Consider the following 24,590-nt stretch of genomic DNA (forward strand, 5'->3'; position numbering starts at 1 on the left):
AGTGTCATTTGTCATAATGAGAATAGGATTCATTGTATACTTTTCAGATGACACTTTTTCGTTATGACCAGTACCTATTCCCTTGACATTGATCTGAGACAACCATTTTTGTTTTTTTTTCCCTCACCAGAGTTGGGTAATAATTCATAAGTGATCTAGTCATACATATTTAGATCATTTTTCTTTGGAGATTGAACAGTGATTGAATAATAGAATTTTAGAGTTGCCAGTTGTTGGAATAATTCAAAAACTCACAATTACAGTTATGTAGATATCTTTTCCTGTGCCCTTCTAAATTCTTATCTGAGGCCTTGTAATGACAGACAGATTAATAAGTTAACTCTAAGGCATATGTTGCATACAGGCATTAGCAAAAAGCCAGGGAAGGAATAACTCCAAAGAGGTGACCATATTTGGGATTTAAATAGTAGTTTTGGCATGGTCACTTGGCAAAATATGATAAGCAAGAAGCAGTTTGTTTTGTAGATTTAAATCTTCTCCAGTGAAGCGTAATTTAGCACTCTGCTTCTCTTTTCAGAGTAGAGGGAAACCCTCCCCATGGGATGTGTCCCTTATAAATTCTCCAGAATAAAGTAACATGCTGTGTTTACAGTTTCTCATATCTGCTTTGTCTCCAAACATTCACTATGACAAAGTACGTACTCTACTGCAGTTTCCAAGGCAGACCAAGTAACGCTGACACGGATGTCAACTGTCATCTTGCACTTTTAAGTAATGAGAAATTCATGAAGCTTGTGTTATGACATTTCTGCCAGTATGCATTTAGGTCATCGTGGTGGCCCTGAGATTTACCACAATTAAAGAGTTGATAGTAAAGTTAAATTAGAACCCACGTTATGAGAAATACGAATGAAGTTGTATAAAAATGTCTGAAAGTTTGATTTCTGGGGTGCATACTCTGCGTTCATTTCAACTTAGAGAAAATATTTGAATATACTTTCAAATTACACAGGTTTAAATCATATAGCCAGGTTTTATTTTTTCTCAAATCATGCTTAATTTCTGGTATAAGAGAGAAATATTGTTTATAATGTAAGATCTGTTTTAGGGGATGGAGAGAGACCTGGCTCTCACTTGAGAGGGAGAGTAGCCAGAAAACATGTGTCTAACAAAAAATGAGAAGGTGTTGGCCATGTCCCTGTCTCTTCATGGCCCCTGAGTGAGGACCACTGCCATAAGTTTCTCATCTCCTGTGTGGGTTACTGCACAGTAAAAGTTACCTGGCAGTAATTTCAGAAAGGAACTAAAAGCATTTTATCTACTACAAAACTTTCTCACAGGATGTGAAATAAAGTTCGTGGAACAGAAGTGACTTACAAATTACTAAGTCAAAAGTGAAGCCCTCTGGTTTCATATATGTGCAGGCATCTCCTGCCACCTGTGAAAGAAATAGACCTGAGGAGAACGCTAATAGAATTTGATACTTCAATGCAAATCTGTTTCCTAAAAACAGAACTGGAGCATCATAAAACCACTTTCCCAAAAATATCATAAAATTAAGATTCTTCTGGATCAATATTATGTACAACAGTACTGTCTCTTTTATTGTCATACTTTTTCTTGGGTGGCTTCCTCCTACATGATTTCTGATACTGTGTCTACTTTTTGAGCTTGCCACATTAGATGAAAACATAGGCCAGGTTAAGCCAACACTTGGGATGCCTACATGCCATATCGGAGAGCCCGGGGACCAGTCTCACCTCCATTTCTGATCCAACTTTGTGATAATGCACCTGGGAGGCAGCAGATAATGTCCCAAGTTCTTGGGTTCTTGTCACCCACGTGGGAGAGCAGGGTGGAATCCCTGACTCCTCCTTTAGCCCCTGGCTGCTATGGGCATTTGGGAGTGAACCAGTGAAGGAAAGATCACTCCTGCTGAGTTTCCAATCAATGAACCAATCAATCTTTAAACGACAGATGGACACTAGATATGAAAGGCACTGGGAAAACATATTGTCAGCACACAACAGAAAACATTATGAACACACAGCATGTTGGAACTGGACCACATTTCTGTCAACATCAGCTGCACAAGGCTGAGGGCAGAGAAGATAGTAAGATTCAGTGAAGCTTCTATATTAGTTCTGTGTTGCTGCAGACCTAGTGGCTTCCAAAAATTCAAATTTATGTTGAAATTGTGTCGGTTAGAAGTTGACATAGCTAATTCTCCTGAAAGCTGTATTCCTGTTTGCCATGTAAGAATCTATTCCCTGGTTCCAAGAATGAAGACTTGGGCATATTTGAGGTGTGATTATTCCGCCTATGGTAGGTGTTTAAAAAAAAAAACAAAACAAAGTCTGGCTTTCAGAAAGATGGTCAATGAGAGTCATCTGTTATCTGCTGAATGTGCCCGTATTTAGTTTGTTTCTACAAGCCCAGAGGCTATTATTAAGTAAAGGGCTATGCATTGCAATTTATGATGGCATGGATGCTTTACTCCATCAAGTGAGTGGGGACTGGAGCTCTGAAAACTATCACTCTGTGATGAGCATTCTTATTGATTTCTTAGGTTACCCCAGCAATATGCCACAGACTGGGTGGCCTAAACAACTTATTTTTTCACAATTCTGGGAACTAAAAGTTCAGAGGTCAGGGTTTCTGCGGGGTTAATTCCCACCTCCCTCCCACTAGGTTTCTTCTTGGGTCCTCACAGTTTCTCTTACTATGCCCTCATTATTTCTACTTAAAAGCATACTTTGTTCCATTATGGGGAATTGGAAGTAAGAATGGTGATACAGGGCATTTAGGGGGAAACAATTCAGCAATAAAAACAGGTAACAACTTAATGGTTAATTTGGAATAGACTCTACATGAATATAGGACAACTGGTGGAAAGAAAAGGGGTGAGGAGGGACATGACTTAGATATAGGTAATCAGTGATCATCACTCTCAAGTAGACTTTTTCTACAAAAATGGTGATTTATTTTGTTTTAACATACAATGGTAAATATACCATGGGATCATCAAGTTCTTAAAAATTTTTTTTCTGGGTTTTAATATTACAATATCAATGTAAGCTCAAAAATTCTTCCCATTTCAATGAAAGGAAGGAATCTAATTGACACCTGCTTGCAGCTTGGCTAAGATGGACATGAGATCAAACAGTATATATAAACCAAAAATATATAAAGCACTTTTTTCCAAATGATATCAAAGTTTTTCAACAAAATCACTGCCTGCTCCACAGGACAGACACTTTGAATTTTAACATTGCTCCAGATCAGGAAAAGCAGAACCTCGGGTAACAACACTTATAATACATTTGAACAATCTTTTATCCAAGACTTTTGTACTTGAGTGTAAAAAAAAAAAACTGAAGTAAAACAGTAGCCAAGAAACTGCACAACCAAAAATGAAAATTATATAAAATATTTCCAACACTATTAAAATGCCAAATCCCATCAAGCATTAGGTAAAACACAAAAAATCATAATACAAACTTCTATATAAAATAACAGCACTGCTCCACCTCTTCTCCACTGAATTTTACATATGAACAGACTATATATACTGTTTTTTTTTCTTTCAGAGAACTGTCCATTTGGTCTGTCACACCAGCCAGCTTCATACCATATCCTCTCAACTGCAGGATACACACCTCCATGCTATTTCCATGTTTCTGACACTGAGTTAGGTGCAATGTCTCAAGTAGAACACATATCTCCCTTTTCCTTACAGTGCAGAGAATACAGGCTTAGATGACACAGATTCTCTTTACTCCAGGTCACTGTCTTTCTCCAAATTCAAGGCGGTGTTCAATGGAGTGCAGTAGTTGGGCTTGTCAGAAGGCACATAGCCTGGCAGACACAAACACTTGTAGGAACCTTCGGTGTTAATGCACTTGGCGTTCTTGCAGAGAGACATCCGGTTATTCAGCTCATCACATTCGTTTACATCTGCAATAAACCAAACCATTCAGGTGAACAGCCTTTAACATCACCCCATGAGGGCAGACGACCTACACCCGCCTCAGGTGGCTAAGTCCTCAGGCTGCTGTACACTCCTTCCCGTTACTGCTTGTGCCAATCATGTGCAAGACAAAGTCATCTTTATATCTTTAAGAGGTGGATTGTTCCAGTGACAACCCTTCCTTGTTCCTTAGCATGATGTGAACATTTTGTTAGCCTGCCACTTGATAGACAGGGACTATATTCTAAACTGCTTCCTCTAGGTCTACAAGGATCCTTCAAGAGATTTAAAAATGCACATTATGAAAAATTTGACAGATTTCGAAAATGTTTGCAAGCAAATGAACTTTTAATTCCATTTACCTAGAAGAATTAAAAGTTGTCAAAAGTGTCTTCTGGTCTTGTTTCAATGGACATGAGAGGAGATTTTCGCAGTTTTCATGGTACAGGTGTGGAAGTAAAGGGGCTCCTCCCTTCCCATTCTCCTCATCCACCTCCCGCTGCCTTCCAAGTTACTACAGGAGTATTTCCATGTCTCACAGTAACAAGCTTAACCTTCTTCTATATAAACATAGCACGACATAGCAAGTGGAGGAAAAATAAGAAAAAAGAACTTAAAAGAAATAAAATGGAAATCTCACTATTACTTATGAGTACAGACACAGTTGCGAACAGTAGTTAATTCCAAGTATGCTAGTCTCACAGAGATTACAATTTTTACGGTCTGTGTATCTTTTTTTTGAGTCACAGATCAGAGAATACATGATGTTTTTCTTTTGGGGACTGGCTTATCTCACTATGCATAATGAGTTCCAGCTGGATCCATTTTGTTGCAAAATGTCTTTTTTTATGACTGAGTAGTATTCCATGGTGATTATATATCACATATTCTTTGCCCAATCAGCCCTCAGTTGATGGGCATCTGGGCTGCTTCCATATCCTAGTTATTGGGTCGTGCTGCTATAAACAGGGGGTTCATTTCATTTGTGTATATTGCCAGGAGTGGGATGGCTGGTCATATGGTAGATAGTTTCAGATCTTTGCAGAATATCCATACTGCTTTCCACATTGGTTGTACTAGTTGTCATTCCTACCACCCTTGGCCTAGGATACCTTTTTTCCCATATTCTCACTAGCATTTGTTGCTTTTTATTTCTGTGTGGCATCCATTTTCCCTGGGGTTAGGGGGAACCTCATTGTGATTTTTATTTGAATTTCCCTTAAAAAATGAATTTTGCACATCTATGAGCCATTTGAATTATCTTTTGAAAAATGTTCGTTCATCCATCATGTCCTTTGCCACTTCTGAACTGTTCTTTCAGTTTGTTTTGTTCTTTTGCTGTTGTTGAATTTCTGCAGTTCTTTGTAAGTTCTGGATATTAGTCCACTATCTGTGTAGTTGGCGAAGATTTTTCTCCCATTCTGTTGGCTACCTTTTCACTCTGCTGATTTCCCTTGCAGTGAAGAAATTTCTTAACTTGATGTATACTTACCTGTGTTTATTTTTGCTTTATTTGCCTGCATTTCTGGGGTCTTTCCCAAGAAGTCTTTGCCTACACCTGTGTCTTTTCCCCATTCACTATGATGCAAGAATTGCGTTTTTCATGCATTGCTTTGATTATGTTGAGAAATGATCCTTCTACACCCAATTTGTTTTTCTCAGGAAAGGATGTTGAGTTTTTATCAAATGCTTATTCTCCACCTATTATGATAATAGGAGTTCTATTCTTCAGCTTGTTAATGTGGTGTATCACATTTAGTGATTAGTGGCTTGCACATGTTGGATTATCCATGTATCTGGGAAATATCCCAGCTGGTCTGGATGAATGATTGTTATAATGTTGTTGGATTCATTAGCTAGTATTTTGTTGAGGATTTTTGCATTTATGTTGACCATGGATATTGGTCTATAGTTTTATTTTGCTGTTGTATGTTTTTCCGTTTTTCTTTTTGTTAGAGTCATCCTTTTATTAGAAAGGCAGATTTACAGAGAATGAGATAGAGATCTTCTGTCCACTAGTTCACTCCCCAAGTGGCTGCAATGACTGGAGCTGAGCCTATCCAAAGCCAGGAGCCTGGAGCTTCTGCTGGGTCTCATGCGGGTACAGGGTCCCAAGGCTTTGGGCCGTCCTCTGTTGCTTTTCCAAGGCGCAAGCAGGGAGCAGGATGGGTGGAGCAACTGGGACATGAACTGGTGCCCATATGGGATCCTGACACGTGCGAGCCGAGGTTTTAGCCACTGAGCCATTGCACTCACCCCTGCTTCTCTGTTGTCTACATTGTGAAGAACTGGAACTTATGCTTGAAAGGTCTGGTAGAATTTAGCAGCGAAGCTCTCCAGCCCTGGACTTGGCTTTGCTGGGAGACTCTGATTACTGATTCAGTCTCTGTCCTAGTTACTGGTCTATTCAGTTTGCATCCAGAATTACCCATTTCTTCTAGGTTTTCCAGTTTGTCGGCATATAGCTGTTTGTAGTAATTCTCAGTGATTCGTTGCTTTTTTGTGGTACTCATTGTTATAGTTCCCTTGTCATGTCTAATTTTATTTGGGTCTATTCTCTCCTTGGTTAGTTGGACCAATAGTGCATCAATTTCATTAATTTAAAAAAAAAACAGCTCTTCAAGTCGCTAATCTTACGTACCGTTTTTGGTTTCAATTGTTTTAGTCTCTAATTGTAACTATTTCTAACTTGGCTATGGGTTGCTATTGTTTTTTTTCTACATCCTGAGATGCACTCATAGGTGATCTGGTGCCGCTCTGATTTCTGGATGCAGGCACTGACTGCTATGAACTTCCCTGTTTGCACTGCTTTTGCTCTCTCCCTTATGTTTTCATATGTTGTGATCTTTGTTTCCTGGAATTTTTAAATTTCTTTTTTGATTTCTTTGACACACTGTTCACTCAGAGGCATGTTGTTCATGCTCAATGTGTTTGCATATTCTCTGGAATTTCTTGAGTTGCTCATGTTCAGCTTCAGCCCTTGGTTGTCAGAAAAGTAAACATCTTCCCCGATGCCACGATTCTCCACCTCTGGTGCCCGTCCCGCCCACCTTTGTCCACTTCCACACCGTCACACTGTCTCGGCTGCTCCATGCTGCAGCCTTGTCCCGTGCGATTTCATTGCTGAGTTCCCTGCACATCTTGCCCCAGAGTGTGTCTCATCTTCTCCTTTGCTAACACTTCCCAGGCATGATCAGTGCATCTTTACCTTATTTGGCCATCTTGGCATCTTAAGATCTCTCTAAACCTGAGTCTCACAGGCTTCAAACACCAGGACCCAGGTCACCTATTCTACAGACACATGGAAACTAACAAGTCAAAGTGGACAAAGGGATTGCTACAGGCCAGAGGGAAACTAGGAGACAAGCTTGGGGGGAAAAAAGGCATGGCCCCCAAAAACCACCTCGGATTTCCACCAAGAAGGCACATCATGAGAACAGAACAGGCAGTGGGAACCATGGTTTTAGGAAGAAGTCTATCCAGGATGAATACTTCAGAATTGTCTCTTTTCAGATGTTGATAATCCCTTATGGCAGGTGTGCAGTAAAATCGCTACTTGCTGCACAGTCAAAAAACACATTAAAAAATATTTGCATGGGACACTGTGGCTTTTTCTCCATATTTGAGACAGATGTTTAGGAAATTAATGTGGAAAAACACGTAAGATGAAATATTTACCATTTTAAAAACACATTCAGATGGTACCAATTGTACATCTCCCAACCTTTTCTCACTCTCTCAAACTGAAACTCTGCCCATTTCTTTGGTTTTGAATGTTCACAATTGGTTGTGCCCTAGCCCCAGAGCATCCTGGGAAAAGGAGGGTTTCCCCGACCATGCTCATCGTTCTTACCAACACAGGTCATCCTGGCCATATCCAGGTGGTACCCGTCAAAGCAGTCGCAGGTGTAGCCTTCTTGGACCCTGACACAGCGCCCGTTTTCACATCCATTCAGGATGCCACATTCCTCGGCCTGTAACTCCTCGAAGCTGTTTAAAAATCCTGGAGAGAGAAAAAGGCAGGAGTGAAACTAGAAAATTTCAACTTCCTCCACAGCTGTTTAAGATGAGATTATGTTGAGGCTGAGCACCTGCACTTAAAAATTTAAGTCTAAAACATTTACAGTGCGGTGTGTTTCACAGATCAGCCCCACATCTTGACTTCAGATGGTCTAATATCATAAATGATGAGACAGTAAGAGCAGAAACCAGACTTGCTTGATGGTTAAATGTTTTTATGGCAACTCTCCTTAGGAGGGTAAAAGTGAGAAATGGGAGAATGGAACCAGAGATTCATGAGTTACCAGAGTTCAGTAGTTCAAGTCCAGGGAAAAGCCAGGCTGGCCCTGCCATGGGCAAGCTGTTGGCTCTAGCTTTGGAATGAGCCTTACAAGAAAGGGATCATGGAACAGGGGGGAAAGGATAAAGACTGGAAGGGTCACTTAAAATGTCCTGGTAAATGAGAAAGGATACCATATTGTGCTTAGAAAACCAAGTCTTGCCCGTGGTCATACACCAACCTCAACGCCCAGTGTCATCTCCTCTCAGAGGCTAAATCGGGTTGGGCCTGGTTAGTGCGTGGATTGGAACAAGCCAAAGTCTTTTTTTTTAAAATTACAAAACTGCGTGGGTTGTTTTTTTATAGTCATTTTCAAACCAACTCAGAGTTAATGCCCACAGTTTTTATTAATACAAAAACTAGACACCATGATTGTTGAGCTCTATTTGTAGAGATGAAAATTATAAATTCAAACCCATGGGACTGTCACATGTTGCTGTCATCTCTTTTCTGCTACTCAATTGTATCACAAATAAGTTCTAAGGAAACACAACCCTGAACATTTGGCCCACAGGTCTTTGAAGTAATTCTCACGTGGAACAGCAGGGGGCAGCAAACTGTTATTGTTGTCCTGAAGCTGTAATTAAAGAGATTTTCAATACTGAGTAAGACATCCATGCTTGGTCTTAAAAATGTTAGGAAGAAAAAAAAACAGTCTGTCAAGAACATGACAACAGATATCCAAAGCCAGTTTGAGAAATCCTGACTTAGTAAAGTTTCAACTATGAAAATATTTACAAATTCCACGCAAAATCGTTTTGTTTTTATAGCTAGTGGGTTTTTTTTTCATTACAGAAATTTATATTGGAAACTCTCATTGTTTTTCAGGCAGACTTCCCACATCAGTGCTTCTAGGGTTCTCAGAAGGCTGCAGGCTGTGGTCCAAGATCCAGATTAGTCTTGGTACCTATCTTTATAAATCAACAGCCTTCCTGTGACAGATACCATAGCGGAGGGGGAAAGCTCCAGTGAAGAACCTGGGTGTGTAAAGCCTCCATAGTTTACTGTCTAGTCCCCAGACAGAGACTGCTGAACTCTGCTTTAATAAACTCTAGTTTTGGAATTACCTCTCTAAGATCCCAGAGGAAGGGAACAATCCAGGTGCTGAGATGCCTCACCCACCCTCCGCTCCGGCCTGCAGCACATCCAGTGGGAAGGTCCTGCATCAGAAAACTGGCTGGGCAAGGGTGAGATGTCTTTGCAACTTGTAAGAAACTGAAAGGCCATTGAGGAGCCAAAGCTGGAGGTCTTGGAACCACCTCTCAACTTGTTATGCTGCCTGATAGGAACTGATTAGGCAGCAGCATGTTCGCTTCTTACGGTTTGTAGTGAGTTAAGGGAGGGCTTTAAATCCCTGCCAGCATTACAGTGAAGGTGCATAAGCTAGAACATTGCAACACAGGAAGTCTGGGATCTGAACTAGACTGTGATAGAAGCTCTACCCACACACCAAGGGACCCGTGAGGACTGTGTGTTGACTTAACCTGATGTTGCTTAGCTTAAGGACAAGCTGGGATATCTATCTTCTTATTTCTCCTTTTTACAAAGAGTATGTGTGCATTAGTACTAGGTGCACAGCCTCTATGGTAGGCAAGGAACCACCTAGAGTCAAAATGAAGAGGCGCATGCCCGCAGCTGATCTCTGTGCGTGCACTCAGGCCCAGGCAGTGCGTGGTGTGCTGAGGGGAAGGCATTGTGTTTCTATGATACTATTCGTGGTGTTACAAGTCAGGGGAGTGATTACCTGTGGGAGGGGCGTGGGAAGCACCAGAGAGTTGCTGGGAACTCCCCGGGGGTTCCTCTCCCACCTGACTGCCATCACACAATGTGGTTTCCATGTCCAAGGGCAAGTTAGAAAGCTCATGGGAAAACAGAATCGGGAGCTAACATGTGGACCATGAACTTATTGATGTGTCCTTGTACATGTGAAAGTTTCTTAATTCTTGCTGATGACTGACACACCAGCACCCTTGATGCATCTCTTGACTTTGCATTGCAACAGTCCCTAAACGTGACGGCCAAACTCAGGTTGCTCCTGAAGAGTGGGTTCTTAGGAGGTGTGCGCTGTGCACAGGTGCCAGGGCTCACAGAGAGACAGGCTTTATGGACCGCACGGTCCCAGCAGCACCTCTGAAGTCCTGATCCCCAACTCCAAGGTCACTAAAGCTTCGCTATGGCTGTCAGATTACAGTGTATGGAGGAGTTACCCAAGGGCTTGCCAAACAGACTTTCTAAGCAGCAACCTAGGGCTAGGGTCCACAGATCTGCACTGTTACCACATTCCCGGGGCTTGTGTTTTTCTTGGGTCACAATTCCCCATTGTGCAAAGATTAGTTACTCCTCACTGGGGTATTGAAGATTTCTCTGCACACCCCTCCTAAAACTGTTCACTTAAACTGTTGACATATGTCTTGTTCGAGTTATAGAGTTAGACTACCTGAAAAACAGCCAGGTTTAGCAAAATCATGCTTCAACGCTATAAACTGCTAAATACTAAAATTAAAATAGACATGAGACAGCTGAATAGTAATCTATAGCCATTTTAAGGTGTATAGAACCCGGCTGTATATAAACTAATAATTGAAATGTCAATGTAGAAGTCACAGGATGTGGTTCAGAACTTGCATTCTTTTTTTTTTTTTCTCTTTTAACATTGGTTACACAATACTGTGTCAACTAATTCCACAACGTTATAAATTGTTACTGATGTAATGTTGGGGCTTTTAATTGACTGGGATGATACTCTGCTGGCTCTACCTTCAGACCAAAGATGGTCTCCCCAAGAAACCGTTGGACTTATCTGGACAATAAGATGCTGGACTTTATGCTTGGTAGATGCTTGCAATGAAAGAATCTGGACTGGATTTGAACTGTGGTAATGCAACAAGGTGGAGGAATTCACCATGGGGGGTTGTGGGGGGGAATCCCAGTGCCTATAAAATGTGTCACATAATGCAATGTAATCAATAAAACGAAAAAAAATTCCCCAGTGTGCTTACGGTCCTGAATGAAGTAGGGATCGGCTTCGGGAGTGTACTGCTCACTGAAGTCAACCAGGGCATCCCGTCCGTACGGCCGCCGGCGTCCCGCTATCGGGATGTTACACAGCTGGGCATAGTCATCTACAAAGGAAATAGCAACCAGTGTTAGACCCCAGTCTGTCCCGGGGAGGACCCACTCACAGCTCAGAGCAGCTGGGATCCACTAGGGGGAACAGTATCATGCCAGCCTCCTCCTCCCATGCACCACTACACATGGAATGTGTCTGAAGATTTTTCCCAGACACTGTGGTATAGTACCTTAACCTGCTACCTGCAACACTGGCAGCCTACATGGGCACCACTGGGAGTCCAGGCTGCTCTAATTTCAATCCAGCTCCTTGACAGTATCTGGGAAGGGAGCAGAGGATGGCCAAGTGCTTGGGTCCTTGGAGCCATTTGGAGAGGGAATTGGCGAACAAGAGGTCTATCTCAGACCCCTGGACAATGCGTATTTGGGAGTAACACTAGAGCTTATACCCAGCTCGACGTATCTGTTTCATTTTCTGCATACTTTTTGAATGCCCTTTATAGTTTAATCCTGTATAATCATGTACCTCATGAACAGCATTATAGTAATGATGATCATAAAAGTGAGTGTTGTAGTGGCAGTGATGGCAATTAATGATATTAATCAAGCTTGCTCTGTTTTGGGTATTATAATCCTGCAATAGTCACTGCCCTCTAACCCCTATGGTACAGAGAAGGTAATGGACGCCTGGGACATAACAGGGCCAGATCTGGATTCGATGATGAAACCTTAGAGTATACACTTTCAGCATTTTGTGAAACTCCTAAATGTTTTTGAATGTAGAAAGAAAGCATGTCCATTCACCCTTTCACTCTCTGAAGGCTGATACGGGGCTAGGCTAAGGCTGGAGTAAGGAACTCCACCCAGGCCTTCTGGGGGCTGGGTGTCAGGAACACAGATCCACTGCCCGTGCCTCCCGGGGTCTGCATTCACAGGAAGCTGGAGTCGGGAGCCCCGAAACTCCAGTGACAGAAGTGGGCACAGAAAGCCTGTTCCTCCACTGGTGGCTGTTAGATTCGCCCACCGCCCTCCTCCCGTAACCATGGCAACCACCAGCGGCCTTGTCCTCAGCATAACCGGGATTTTTCCAGAGGCCACATTCCTGATCCACACTGGACTGGTTCCCTGGCCCTCTGATGTGTTAACTTCACCCCAGTCCCCACAGGCTGCGCTCAGCACATGGCATCTGGGTCCTCTACATGTCCCAGGCTTACGAAGCAATAAAGGGAAGTTCACGGACCAGACTCCTCATTTAAAAATGGCCTTTTGAGGTGGTTTAGGAAAGGCGTAGAAAAGATAGCCTCCTGCTCTCCATGTGTGCATTCCAGAACAGAGACTGTCCCCACGGTGTCCAGCAGGTGGTGGGACAGTCAGAGGCAGGGCAGGATGCCTGGGGCTGTCCCATGGACAATTCCGCACCTGCCTAGGGCTTTTCTCTGTTTTCCAAGGGAAGGAAACCACTAAGGCAGCAGTGTGAACTTGGAAGGCTTTCTTTCACCAGCACCCCCTACTCAGATGGCTTGAAGAATGAGGGTGCATGTGTCCATGCGCATGCACCCCACCCCATCCCCGTAATGCTTTCTGAAGACCACACAGACCGAGTGGCAGGCCAGCGCTGACCTGAGCCATTAGAGGCACTGGTTGTGCCCTTCCTACAATACGCCTTTTACAGAGGACTTCTGAGACCGGCATCCAGAGCGTGGACGCCCCAGCACTTTTGCTGGAAACCATTCCACGAGAAATATGAATTACATTAAGGAAAAAGATCTTTGCTTTAAAAAAAATACAACTTCAAACAGTGCAAATGACTGCCAGTTCTGCTCAAAGTTTGAAAAAGAAGAATGAAGGTTTTCCTTTGAGAGATGTCTGAGATGTTTACAAGTGTCAAGAGCTGAGGTCAGCTTTTGTCATGACCTCTTTTATACATTTGCTGTACATCTGAGATGGGGTGTTCAATATTTTATATCCAAGCAACAGTTATGATCAGAAATGGACACGATGGAGATGAATTAACTCATGGGCCTATTGTGCAGAGCTAAATCCAGGGAGTCTGGGCATCCTCAGGGTTGCTGAATGACACAGTCAAGGTCAGGCCAGGCCTGCCTGATGCACAATTCCTGCTCTCCTCAAGGACCAGGCTTCCCCTCCACAGAGCAGTGAGATGGCCTCAGTGTGCCAGCCTCCCCCTATCAGGCATGTCTCCAGGAAAGGGCCCAGTGTGTGTGTGAGAGATGAGAGGCAGCTCTTGAGCTTGTCTGGAAAAGGCGGCACTTGACCTGAAGCTGTGTGACAAGGACTTATGTTATCGGAGAAGATGCTCAGGATGAGTTTCCGGGTGTTGAGGAAGAGGACTTTGCTGTGCTCAGCAGAGGAAAGCTGCTGGCCTGAGCCTGCCTGGCAGAGGACTGGACAGGTGCCATTTCTAGGACTGGCCACAGCTTTTCTCCTCTCCTCAGGGACGGGGCAGGTGGCGTTTCTGGGACCATCTTCTCTCCTCAGCTTCCAGCGCTTACTGTTTGTTGTTGTTCCCTTCCCCAATCATATTAGCATTCCAGTCTTCAAGATGGTTTGGGGCAATAATCAAAACATCATTTCTGCATTACATGTACTCTCGTTTGTACTTAGATGTGGTACGGTCCCATCATCACCAGGTCCTGGGTTTTGAGTTATTTTTCTGGGAGCACGGATGGGTCTGTCCTAATCCAGCTGTGCTGCACCTGCTGCTGTGCACATCTGCTCTGCTTGGCCAGGGTCAAGGGTGCAGTGAGCATGGAGTATTGGAAAGTATGTGGACTTGGGAGGCAGAAGCTGGGGCTCAAGGCCTCACCATGCCACGTTGCAGCTTAGCGATTTGGGACAAGCCTCAGTTTCTACATCTGTCACATGGCAAACAGTAAATCCTGTTTGTCTACCTTTACATTGGCTACGTTGTGGAGCTGTTGACCAGTTTTGATGCATCGTAGAAATGGAGGTTATTCTTTTTTCTTGGGCGTTAGATCACTCAGTTCCTACGGAACTTCTGGGAACAAATACTTTTAAAGATAGTATTAGCATGAGGGCTGATATAAATTTTATATAAAAATTCAAAGATGAGGGTATTTTTTTGAGTTGAACAAAACTCAAAGATCATCAATTCCCCCACACTTTGCTTATTTGATGAAGAACCATTTATAGGTGTTTGGAAATTCTGTTTCAACATTATCTGGAGTTTTAAAATAGATAATGGAAAACTCTTATCCAGTAAATAGACAGGAATGTCTTCATGGATTCCATCTCCAATAAGGCATAAAATTGTGGCCTGCCTTGGCAAATGCAGCTGCATGGCTGGACGGTGATCGAGTCTGAGGAACAGCTCATCCAAACACTCTGCCCAGAACACGATGGACAGGGAGAAGTTGGGCATCTAACAGTTTTTGGTCTATGTCTGCAGCCATTGGAAGTGTCTTTCATGGAGGGCAGGTTTCTAAAATGTTTCTGGAAATTTTCATCTTTTGGGGGAGTACTGGGAATGTCACAAAAGATTTCCAACCTCTTTGAGATCTGGATACACATGCTGGTCCTCTGAGCATCCCAAACACCCCCTGGAGCTGCAGAGTACATGGCTTTGTTTATCCGTACTCCTCGCCAGAGTCCAGTTTGGGAGCCAGCCGTGTAATGAGGGGGGGCTGAGGGTAGAAAGCCCAAGAATACAAAGTTTCTGAAGGAGTATGTGACAATCTCAGGGCTGCTGCTGCTGCGTTTGGGTCAGTATGTGGTGATGGACACATACTTTCTGTCCCTAGAGTCCTTTATTTCTCAAACAGTTTGTTTATGCCCATCAACAAAAATGTATCCTCCAGTTGTCTGGGGTTTGGAGCAGAGGAGCAGACTTTGTCTTGGGAAGCATACTCGGAGAAACCGGCATGTCTGAGATCCTGTATAAGGCATCTGTGAAGGGTCTAGGCACACACAAACGTGAATTGAATAGAAAATGCAAATATTCACACCAGGTCTCTTCCCCAAGTCATTGCATTCATTCCCCATTCCTCTACTTAAACGCTTAGCTCTTGATCAAAGTTAGGGAGGAGGCGTGGGATGGGGGGCGGTGGACACCATCACTAAGTGGTCTAACCATGATCCAAGCCACCCAGCACACCAATTCCCTGGCATGGCAGATTCCTAGGACAGATGGTGCTGCTTTGATTTTCATTTTAAATTGGGGAAAAAATGACACCCCTCCCTCCCTGGAGCCAGTGGGTCTGGGGCCCCCCGCTGTCAGCAAAGATGGAAAACGCATGACTGTATCCTGGCAGGAAATCTCTGTGCTGGAAACGGGGCTGGTCTGGACTGTCACATGTCACATGTCACTCTGGCATGTGGGGGAGCTGGGTGGTGAAGCTGTCACTGTGACCGAGGTAGATTAAATTCAGCTGTTTTTAGAAATGACGCGGAGGCTATATTTTATTCTCCATCAGACCTAAGACCTTGGTGCTCTCAAGTTTTCAGCCAATTCTTAAGCATGAAAGAAAGAAGAGGTTCCTGCAGGTACTTTCTTGCAGCTTCAAACTAAGAGCAACTAAAGATGATTCCAGTGCAAGCACATGCACACACGTGTAGGGGGATGGGAGGTATCCCAGAACCCTCTGAGCCCGAATTTAATAAGCCTTTTTCTTTAATGGAAATGATCAAGAACTATGAAATTCTTCAAATATAGCCCATTCCCGGAACATTCTGTCAAGTGCGGGTAAAGGAAGGGAAAGCAGTAATCTGGTTACTGTTGCTCCAACCCCGTGGAGCCGGGCATCAGTCTGGGGAAGCATCCACTAAGGTCTCTTACCAAGAGGGCACATTTACCCCCAGTAATGTGCAGAGATGCAGCAAAAACACACTGAGCCAGGAACTGGGGGGGCAAAAGAGGAGGTGGCCAATCCTGCCTTCTCCCCTTGCTGGTTCCTTGGCCTTCGTGCCTTAGATGCTCCATCTGGTGTATGGAGTTATGGTGCTCTCTGCTTCGACTGTGCTATGTGAGTAAAGCAGATAACACTTTGGGCAAGGATTTGGAGACAGAGGCCTTGACGCATGCACAGGAGCCTTAGGGAACACAGGATTACGGGCTCAGGTCAGCTGGGGGAGCTTCTCTTGGACCGCTTTCCTGCAGACGCTCATCTACAATCAGGCAAGGGTGAGGAGGGAGTTGCAGGCGTCTCTAGCAGATGAGAAAGTACTGGGAGCGCTCAGGTACCCTGCAGGGCTGGGTACTGGGGATCCCTGCTGTGGAGTGGCTGAGAAGCCTGCTTGCCAATGCATGCTTTCAGGCCCACGGGGCTCTGCAGGAACTTCGTTTCTGTGTAACTGTTTCTTGTTACTCTAGAGCTAGCCTGGCAAAATAAGCAGGGGTCTGAAGCAATTGTACTTAGCTCCTTTTGCTTCCAGTGAGAACTGAGGGTTCTAGCAACCTTGCCCTGGCAGGTGATGGAGTTAGACCCAAAGTCATTTAAGTGCCGGCCCACATCCTTTCAATCCTACAGCTGGCCATTCTGAAGTCTGAAGGTAACACATGATTAAATACACTCCCTGGACCGTAGGTACGTAGGTGGCCCAGCAGTGAGCATTCGTGACTGCCACCCCAGGGAGAATAATAACCCTGAGTGCTGATGAGCTCAGCCCTGCCAGGGACAGCTCCGTCATTAGCAGGATTTGTGTTTATTGAAGGTGCCCGATTTATTAGGTGCAGGTGATCAAATTGCTTAACGTTGAGTTCAGTTGTACTTGTCGGGGACAGGGAAGTCATGAAGTCTTAAGTCTTGGCAGGGTTTATCTTCTGTAGGTCTCCTGCAAGTATTAATGCTTGAAAGAAACTCACGGCCAGAAACCAGCCAAGTTCTTCCCAGCCCCAGTCTTCACATACTACCCTTACAAAGCTCAGTAAGTCCCAGCTTTTCCCATCAGAAAGCTGCTTGCCAGGCTAACTAAAGACACTCCTTGGCATGTAAATGCAAACAAACAAAAAGAAAGAGGATCCCTTTAAATTCTACAGCCTCGAATCAAAAAGGGAAGCCTCACAACTAAAGGTTGATAACCTGACTTTCTAAGGACTGTAAGAAAGGTTTCCTCATTTCTGACCGACTAGGACTGGGGAAAAACAAGAGTATTTGAAGCCCAGGGAGGCCAGGGCATTTAGCCTGTCATTGCAGAGGCCTGTATTCCTCACCCGGCTGCAGCAGCTCAGGGGTTCATGTGCCTCCGGGGAGCCACGGCGAGGGCTCTAGGATTTGGGTCTCGCCTCCCACATGGGGACGCTGAATTGAATGTCCAGCTGGTGGCTTTAAACGTTGTAGGACGTGGGGAATGAACCAGCAAGTAGGACTGTGCCCTCCCACCCCCGTCTCACAAATATAACAGTTTTTTTAATTGGTAAAAAAATGGAATTAAAAGATAACATGTTTGGGGGCATAAAACTGAAATCCACGCCTGTGGACGATCTGCAAAATAGGCAGGAATTTCAATTTTTTTTTTGTATAAAAATCTCAATTCCTTTTCATGAGCTTTGGAGAAGCACTCATTAAGATGGTCTTATACACAGGCAACTTGTAATAGCTGATAAGAGATGAGATTGAACAAACAAGAGATTCAAGTAGGCACAGTCCATGTGCTACATTTCAACTGACAGGAGAGAGAAGCTATTTCCTTCCTTTTCAGTATCAATAAAAAGTGGTAACATGAGAATTCAATAATTTGGAAAACCCCATTCTACATGGATAAAGAAGAAAAATGATCTCCTTTTTCCCCCTACCAATCAAGTAAGAGCTAGAAACAAGAGGTAGTCATGTATTTAAGCAGAACAGAAATGCTACGTGACATTTAAACTGCACTAGAAAACATTAAACTGCTCAATGTAAAATGTTTCATTTTGTTATATGAATCTCCCGTTCCCAAGTCGAGATGCAAGAGAAAAAAATATTTGAAAATACAGGCTGTCTTCAAAAAAAGCTCATGAAAATTATGTATTAATATATGCAATTGAAACAGTGACTCCTGGAGTTCACAAGTTTTTGCAGTAAAATGAACGCATTTTAATTTCAATTTCCCACAAAAATGTTTGCTTGTATTAACAGGTGTGGAATTCATCTAGTGTTTATCTTTTCACCTGCAAAATGAGTAGGTCTAGATCATCTCTAGAGTCTTAAAGTCTGCATATTTTGATTCTAAAAAGAAAACATCCTCATTACTAGGCTACTAAGATCTGATTTTGTTTTGTGGCTTCTTATTTAAGGTGATGTATAGTTGCTGTGTAATGGAGACTGGCATATCTAGTAACGTTATTTAACTTCATGGCATTGTAAATTTCTACTTTTCTTTCTAATTTTGCTTTTGTATCAATATTACTTTTTATTTGAGGGGGTGTACAGTAGCTGTGAATTGGAGACTAACATATCTAGAAGTGAGAATACAATGTAGTATGCATTTCTACTTCCGGACAAAGATGGACTTACAATGAAACTGTTTACCATATCTTGACAGTAGGATGCTGGACTCTCTGTCCTTGTCCATGTCCGCAATGATGGACATATGACTGTGTATGAAGAACTACACTTTAGTAATGATATAGGAGAACTAGGTGGGGGGATTGGGGCTGGGATAAGGGAAATACCAGGAGCTTATGGAACTGTGTCATAAAATGATAATTATAAAAAAATCACATATATATGACAATTTGCCATTGACACTTGTGGCTGCAATATGAGATAATGGCCACTAGATGGCACTGGTGCCTCCAGGTGGTGCACAGGGTCCACCTGCAAACCCAAGATTTACCAAAGAAAGCAGGGGCCGACTCCCCAAGCTGCTGTTGACCCCAGGAGAGGCGGGGGTTTAGAGAAACTCAATAAGATGCCAAAGATCAAGGAAGGATAAGTTACTTTCTAGAAATCATTAAAAAGATAAATTTTAAAGGACACTGGGGTGCTTCAAAAAGTTCATGGAAAATGAAAAGATGTTTATTTTTATGTAAAATATTCTGAAATCAATGCAGTTTTTCACTTTGCAAGCTCTATGAACTTGGTATGAAGCCTCCTCACATGATTTCAAACATGGTCTCGCACCAAAATAGACTTTTGATTTTATTTTTCTTTGAATGTTTGCAGTTTCCTCATATCTAAAGCTTGCAGAGAAAACTGTCCAAACATTTGTTCAGTTTTAATTAGTATTCCTGAAAATCTCCAGATAATAGGGCACAGAGATATCTTTGTTATTTCATTTTAAACCAAAATTTTTTCCCTTCTATTTTATTTTAAAGGTTATGGTACAATTCCTAAGGCTCTGGGCCTTCCCTTATATTCATTATTTGAAGAGCACATTGTAGGTCCTTAATGTAATGTTAAAATACCATTTCGCAGTCAATACTATAATTCATCAAAATATATGCCCCTCAATGATAGCAAGACACCGCTGTGAAACAGAACATTTAGATTTCCTGGCCTGTTAGACAAGCTCTCTGTACACTACTGTAGATGCCAACCTGAGATGACACTTCTCCCACCCTCTCTTCTGCACGTGCCCACAGTCAGGCACAAGCAGGCAAGGGCACCGCTGCCCGAAGCTCCAGCAGACATTCACAGGCATGCAGGGGACCAGGTTAATGCTGTGCCCTAGGGTTGGGCCGTCTCCAAGGGCTCTGCCTGCCCCTGAGACACAGAGCTCTGAAAGCAGCAGAGAGCGAGCCTCACTGGGTTAGGAACCCCACAGACGAGCTCATCTTCCATCATTGCCTTCGTGTTAAAATCACTGCCCATTTTCTTCCTGGCTGTTGTTACCCACACAGTCATGCAAACGCAAGACCCTGCTTGCTTTCTGAGGATGCACTGGGTATTTTTTTCTCCCCATCATAAGAGGCGATCTTCTCGGCTGCAGAAGGAGCACCAGTTGGTCCTCACTCCCTGGCCAGGCTTGCTGATCCATTCAGACTCAGTTAAAAGCCAATGGACAGCCAAGCAACTGGCGAATGTGTATTCTGTATTATGCATGCCTGAATTTCTGTACTTTGGCAATCCATCAATTTTTTTTTTGAAATGCGGAGTTAGAGAAGGAGCTACAGAGATCTTCCATCTGCTGGTTCACTCCCCGAATGGCCACACAGCCAGAGCTGGGCCTACCCAAAGCCAGGAGCCAAGAGCTTCTTCTGGGTCTCCCACATGAGTACAGGGGCTGAAGGACTGAGACAACCTGTGCTGCTTTCACAGGTCGTAAGCAGGAGCTGGGTTGAGAGTGGAGCAGCCAGGACGCGAACTAGCACCTGTATGGGCTGCTGGTCCTGCATATAAGAGGCTTAACTTGCTCAGCCACTGCGCTGGGCCCCAGATTCTAAAACATTTGGATGAAATTATAATGTTAATGAAATTTGTTTTCTTCCAAAAACAAGGCATGGTCAAATAAGTTTCCTAGATGATTCAGGTAAGATTGCTCTTAGGAAAATAAGCAGGTATAAAATGGACAGTTCAGAGCAGGTGGGTAGCCTAGAGGTTGATGTCTACCTCCCAGATGAGAGTCCCCCGGCTGGACGCCCAGCTCCAGCTCCCGACTCCAGCTTTCTGCTCATGCAGACCCTGCAAAGCAGCCGTGATGACTCAAGGAGTCAGTTCTTGCAATCTGGGGACCTCTGTTGAATTCTGAGCTCTTGGCCTTGGCCGACAGCACCCTGGACATTCTGCACATTTGGCCAGTGTGAGGCAGTCGCTGGTGAATGAGTTTCTCCCCTCCCTCTCAAGCAAAATACCCCAAAGGTCAAATAACCCACTTTCAAGTCCTTCAGGGTATGAAAACTGAACTTGTGGAACTGAACTCATGTACTGATCACGCACCCCTCACGGTGAGCCGCTCTGGGCCGGCTGCGGGGGTCAGGGGAGCCAGCTCTTTGGGTTGTCCACCCGAGTGTCCACACTGTAGTCGGCCTAGCTGCCCGTGGGCCTTTCCCAGCTGCCGTTCCAAGCGTTGGCTGACTAACTCGCACTCCAGGGACCTGGGGTTTGGGAACTGTAGCTTGTCCCACCACAGTGCTCCAGAGTTCTGTCCGCAGCAGCTGAGCAGGAAATGAAGGCGCAAGATTCCCGCCCCCTCCCCAACCAGAACCAGCATGGTTTTTTTTTCCCCAAAAATTATCCTTAGTTTGAGCAAACCATGTTTACTTTGCTTCTAATGTGTTTTTAATCAGTGGCTGAGCACAACCAGACTGCTTTTCCTTTCATGCACCTGCCAAAATGGTTATTAAGACCCCACATTTTAGCCTCCTTCATATTTTTTTTACATGGTATCTTTTTGTGCACTCAGCTTCTTGGACAGGCATTCCTCTTATTTAGCCCCTTTCACAACTCCATTGTATCTGTCCAGTTTAGAAAAAGAAACTGAGTGGCCATAAACTGGCCATAAACACTTGGTCCAGCTGGGAAGCATCGGGGTGGCAGGGAGTCCCAACATGCTGAACACATCTCCTGAGCAGATGCGATCGGATTCTTCAGGGATGGCAGGTGTGTTTGGATAAAAGTATTTTCCACCCTATTTCCTTTGAGGGTCACTGTGTTGACAGATACTGATTTGAAAATGCTGTAAAAATAGAATTCCTCTGGGTACCACGTTCACATGGAAATGAGAACACAGTATTCTATATCCCATGTATGGCATAGTAACTCCAGCTGTGAGGCTGTAGGTCCCAGGTCTTCATTTTGAGTCCCTAAAATGGATTGATTCAGAGTCCTGCCTTTATTCAGTCACCCACCTCTGCTTTCAGTAACTCTCCTACAGATGGACTAAAATTAGGTTAGAATGGGGCTTTTTTCCCCCCTCCTTAGGACTGTGTATGTCTATAGTGTTTAGCAGAATCAAAGAATCCTAAGGGCAGACCTTGTGATCTCGGTTTGAAACAACTAGTTTCAGATTTAGGATCAAGAGGAAGAGCAAGAATTTGGGTTGGGAAGTAGCACTTAAATCTAGCATCATTTCACTTGTTGCATTTAAGTTAGATGTATTGGACTTACAATACCTTAACTATTGAAAAAGAAAATGCTTCCTAGATCTGTGGGCTCTTTCAGCTATATAAAGTATTTAAAAGAAAAAATCAAACGCCTAACACAAAGATATATATAATATACAATTGTTACCTTAATTTTCATCTGTTCCTTGAGTTCCAGAAATAAAACTGATCAGAAAGATTTGTACTTCCGAATGGAATGAAAAAAATGGGTAAGATAAGCTCAAGTTTATAAAAGAATCTAAAAGATTTTTTTGAGAGGAAGCTTTCTAAGTAAAAGAATATTTTCAATAAGGAACTACAAATTATTTCTGGCCATGGCATATGGCATCCCTGCACAGCAGCTAGTGAGAGTCTACAAACGTGTGCACACCAGTGTGTGTGTTCTGCGTGCAGGCATGGTGTCCACTCAGTTCAGACGCCTCATGCCTTTCTAGTTTGATTTTGCAATTGATGAACAGCTACGCTTTCTGGAATCCTGTTGCGCAGGATCCAGGCTCAAAAAGGACAAATGTTTTCTTATTCAGAGTATGACATAATCCCTCCGAAAGGTCCCTACTTGATAAAGGCCGCTGAAGTCACTTGGCCAGTGCAGTGGACAGATCCCTGGGCTGTTCAGACCCAAGGCAGTGACCACACAGGCCGGCTCACATGCAGTTATCATTAACATTCCTGGCACTCATATTTCTTGGAAAAGCCCTTAAAATCGTGACTGTTGAGAGGCCTTTTGCAACGACTGCCCAGTTACAATATTTTTTTTCCAAGTTTAGTTCTGTATTCCTTAACGCCTCTGAGGATATTATGAAACCTCTTACACTGTGAGAGCCTCGCATGAATGTAGAAAAAAATCACCAGTCCAACTGTTCAAGACAGGTTCCAGGTTCTTTGATCTTCAACATTGGATTTGAATAATAAAGCCATATTAGCAACTACACATTATTGAAAAATTGTCATGGTGAATTTACTAAATAAGGGTATCATTTGCATATTTAAATTACATGATAGGAACAGAATATCCTAATGCTGAATTTTGTTTTACATTTCATTGGATTGGACATCAAAAACGTTGTCTAGTAGTAATAGGAGTTACGTAGATAACTCAAGGCTGAGTACAAATGCATGCCATCATCTCCGCTCGGAAGCCACAAGGGAAACAGAATTGATCTACAGCAGCAGCCAAGCTTGGCTACGGTGCAGTCTGCTAAGAGGGGAGTCAGTGGAGAACAGTAAGTGTGTGCGCTGAACCTGCTTTTGTGCTTCTGTCTTACTGGTCGTCCATTTGATGCCGACACGGGAATACAGCTGTGAGAAAACCACACCCAGCCCATGTCCTCTGCCTTCACGTGCATCACGAGGAGCCAATGAGAAGTGGTGGCCTCGTTGGCCGACGCCTTAGCTCCAGCTCAGTTTGCTGCTCTCCCACAGGAGCTTCTCCTAGGCAACAACAGACCAGGTATTTAGAAGGGAATAAGTAACAGACTGGGGCAGCGGAAGGGGAAGGTCATCTCAAGAAAGACTTTTTTTTTTTTTAAGTTTTGGAAGTGTTAGGTTTCTATGTATAGTCTATAATCTATAGATATACTTTATGCAAAAATATTGACATAGCGTTTTCCTCTGTAATGAAGCAGAACACATTAGTTCTACTGACAGCACTGACTGTTTTCTGAGCTCTAATCATGTTTTCTTTCCTGGTGTCAAATACAAACATATGTTGCAAATAAGTCGCCATGACTTAATTTTCAAAAAGTATACTTTACCATTACCTAATGGAATGCTAAACATGTATATAAACAAATGACAAGTGGAAAGTAATTATCAGATCAGGAAACAGCAAGCACACAAATTAAACCTACAGGCCTCAGTTTCCTGGTGTGTCACTGTCTTAGCTATCGATAATTTTTCGGTACTCTATTTGTTATGGATTAGGAGAAACATGCGCTGTTTGTCTTCTTGGGACTGGCCTGTTAGGCATAAAGGTTTCCACTGCATCCTCCCATCTGCTCAACGCAGTGGTCCATTTTCCATGGCTGAATCATATTCCACTGTGTGTATGTACCACATTGTTAATCCAGCCACCAGTTGATGGACGTCTGGATGATAATATAAATTCTGAATATTAATCTTCTACCGGTCTCATGGTGATTTAATTTTATTAGGATAAATTCCCAGGAGTGGGAGGACAGGGCCATGTGGTGAATGTATTTTTAGGTGTCTGAGAAGTTGCAATGCTGTCTTCTATAATGGTTACGTGA

The 24,590-nt window shown here is 43.4% G+C and overlaps 1 protein-coding gene across 6 annotated transcripts in view; it reads right to left on the bottom strand.

The window, feature by feature from the left end:
• Positions 1 to 2,923: 2,923 nt before the first annotated feature.
• Positions 2,924 to 24,590, bottom strand: part of LTBP1 (latent transforming growth factor beta binding protein 1) — a 388,845-nt gene continuing 367,178 nt past the window's right edge. For all 6 annotated transcript variants that reach the window (XM_058668099.1, XM_058668100.1, XM_058668098.1 and 3 more), the window contains 3 exons: positions 11,270 to 11,392; positions 7,785 to 7,934; positions 2,924 to 3,918 (listed from right to left, as the gene is read on the bottom strand). In XM_058668099.1, coding sequence (XP_058524082.1) covers positions 3,737 to 3,918; positions 7,785 to 7,934; positions 11,270 to 11,392 — 455 coding nt within the window. In that variant the 3' untranslated portion in view covers positions 2,924 to 3,736. The remainder of the gene's footprint in view (positions 3,919 to 7,784; positions 7,935 to 11,269; positions 11,393 to 24,590) is intronic.

Source organism: Ochotona princeps, chromosome 8, assembly GCF_030435755.1.
Source record: "Ochotona princeps isolate mOchPri1 chromosome 8, mOchPri1.hap1, whole genome shotgun sequence".
NCBI classification, from domain to species: Eukaryota; Metazoa; Chordata; class Mammalia; order Lagomorpha; family Ochotonidae; genus Ochotona; species Ochotona princeps.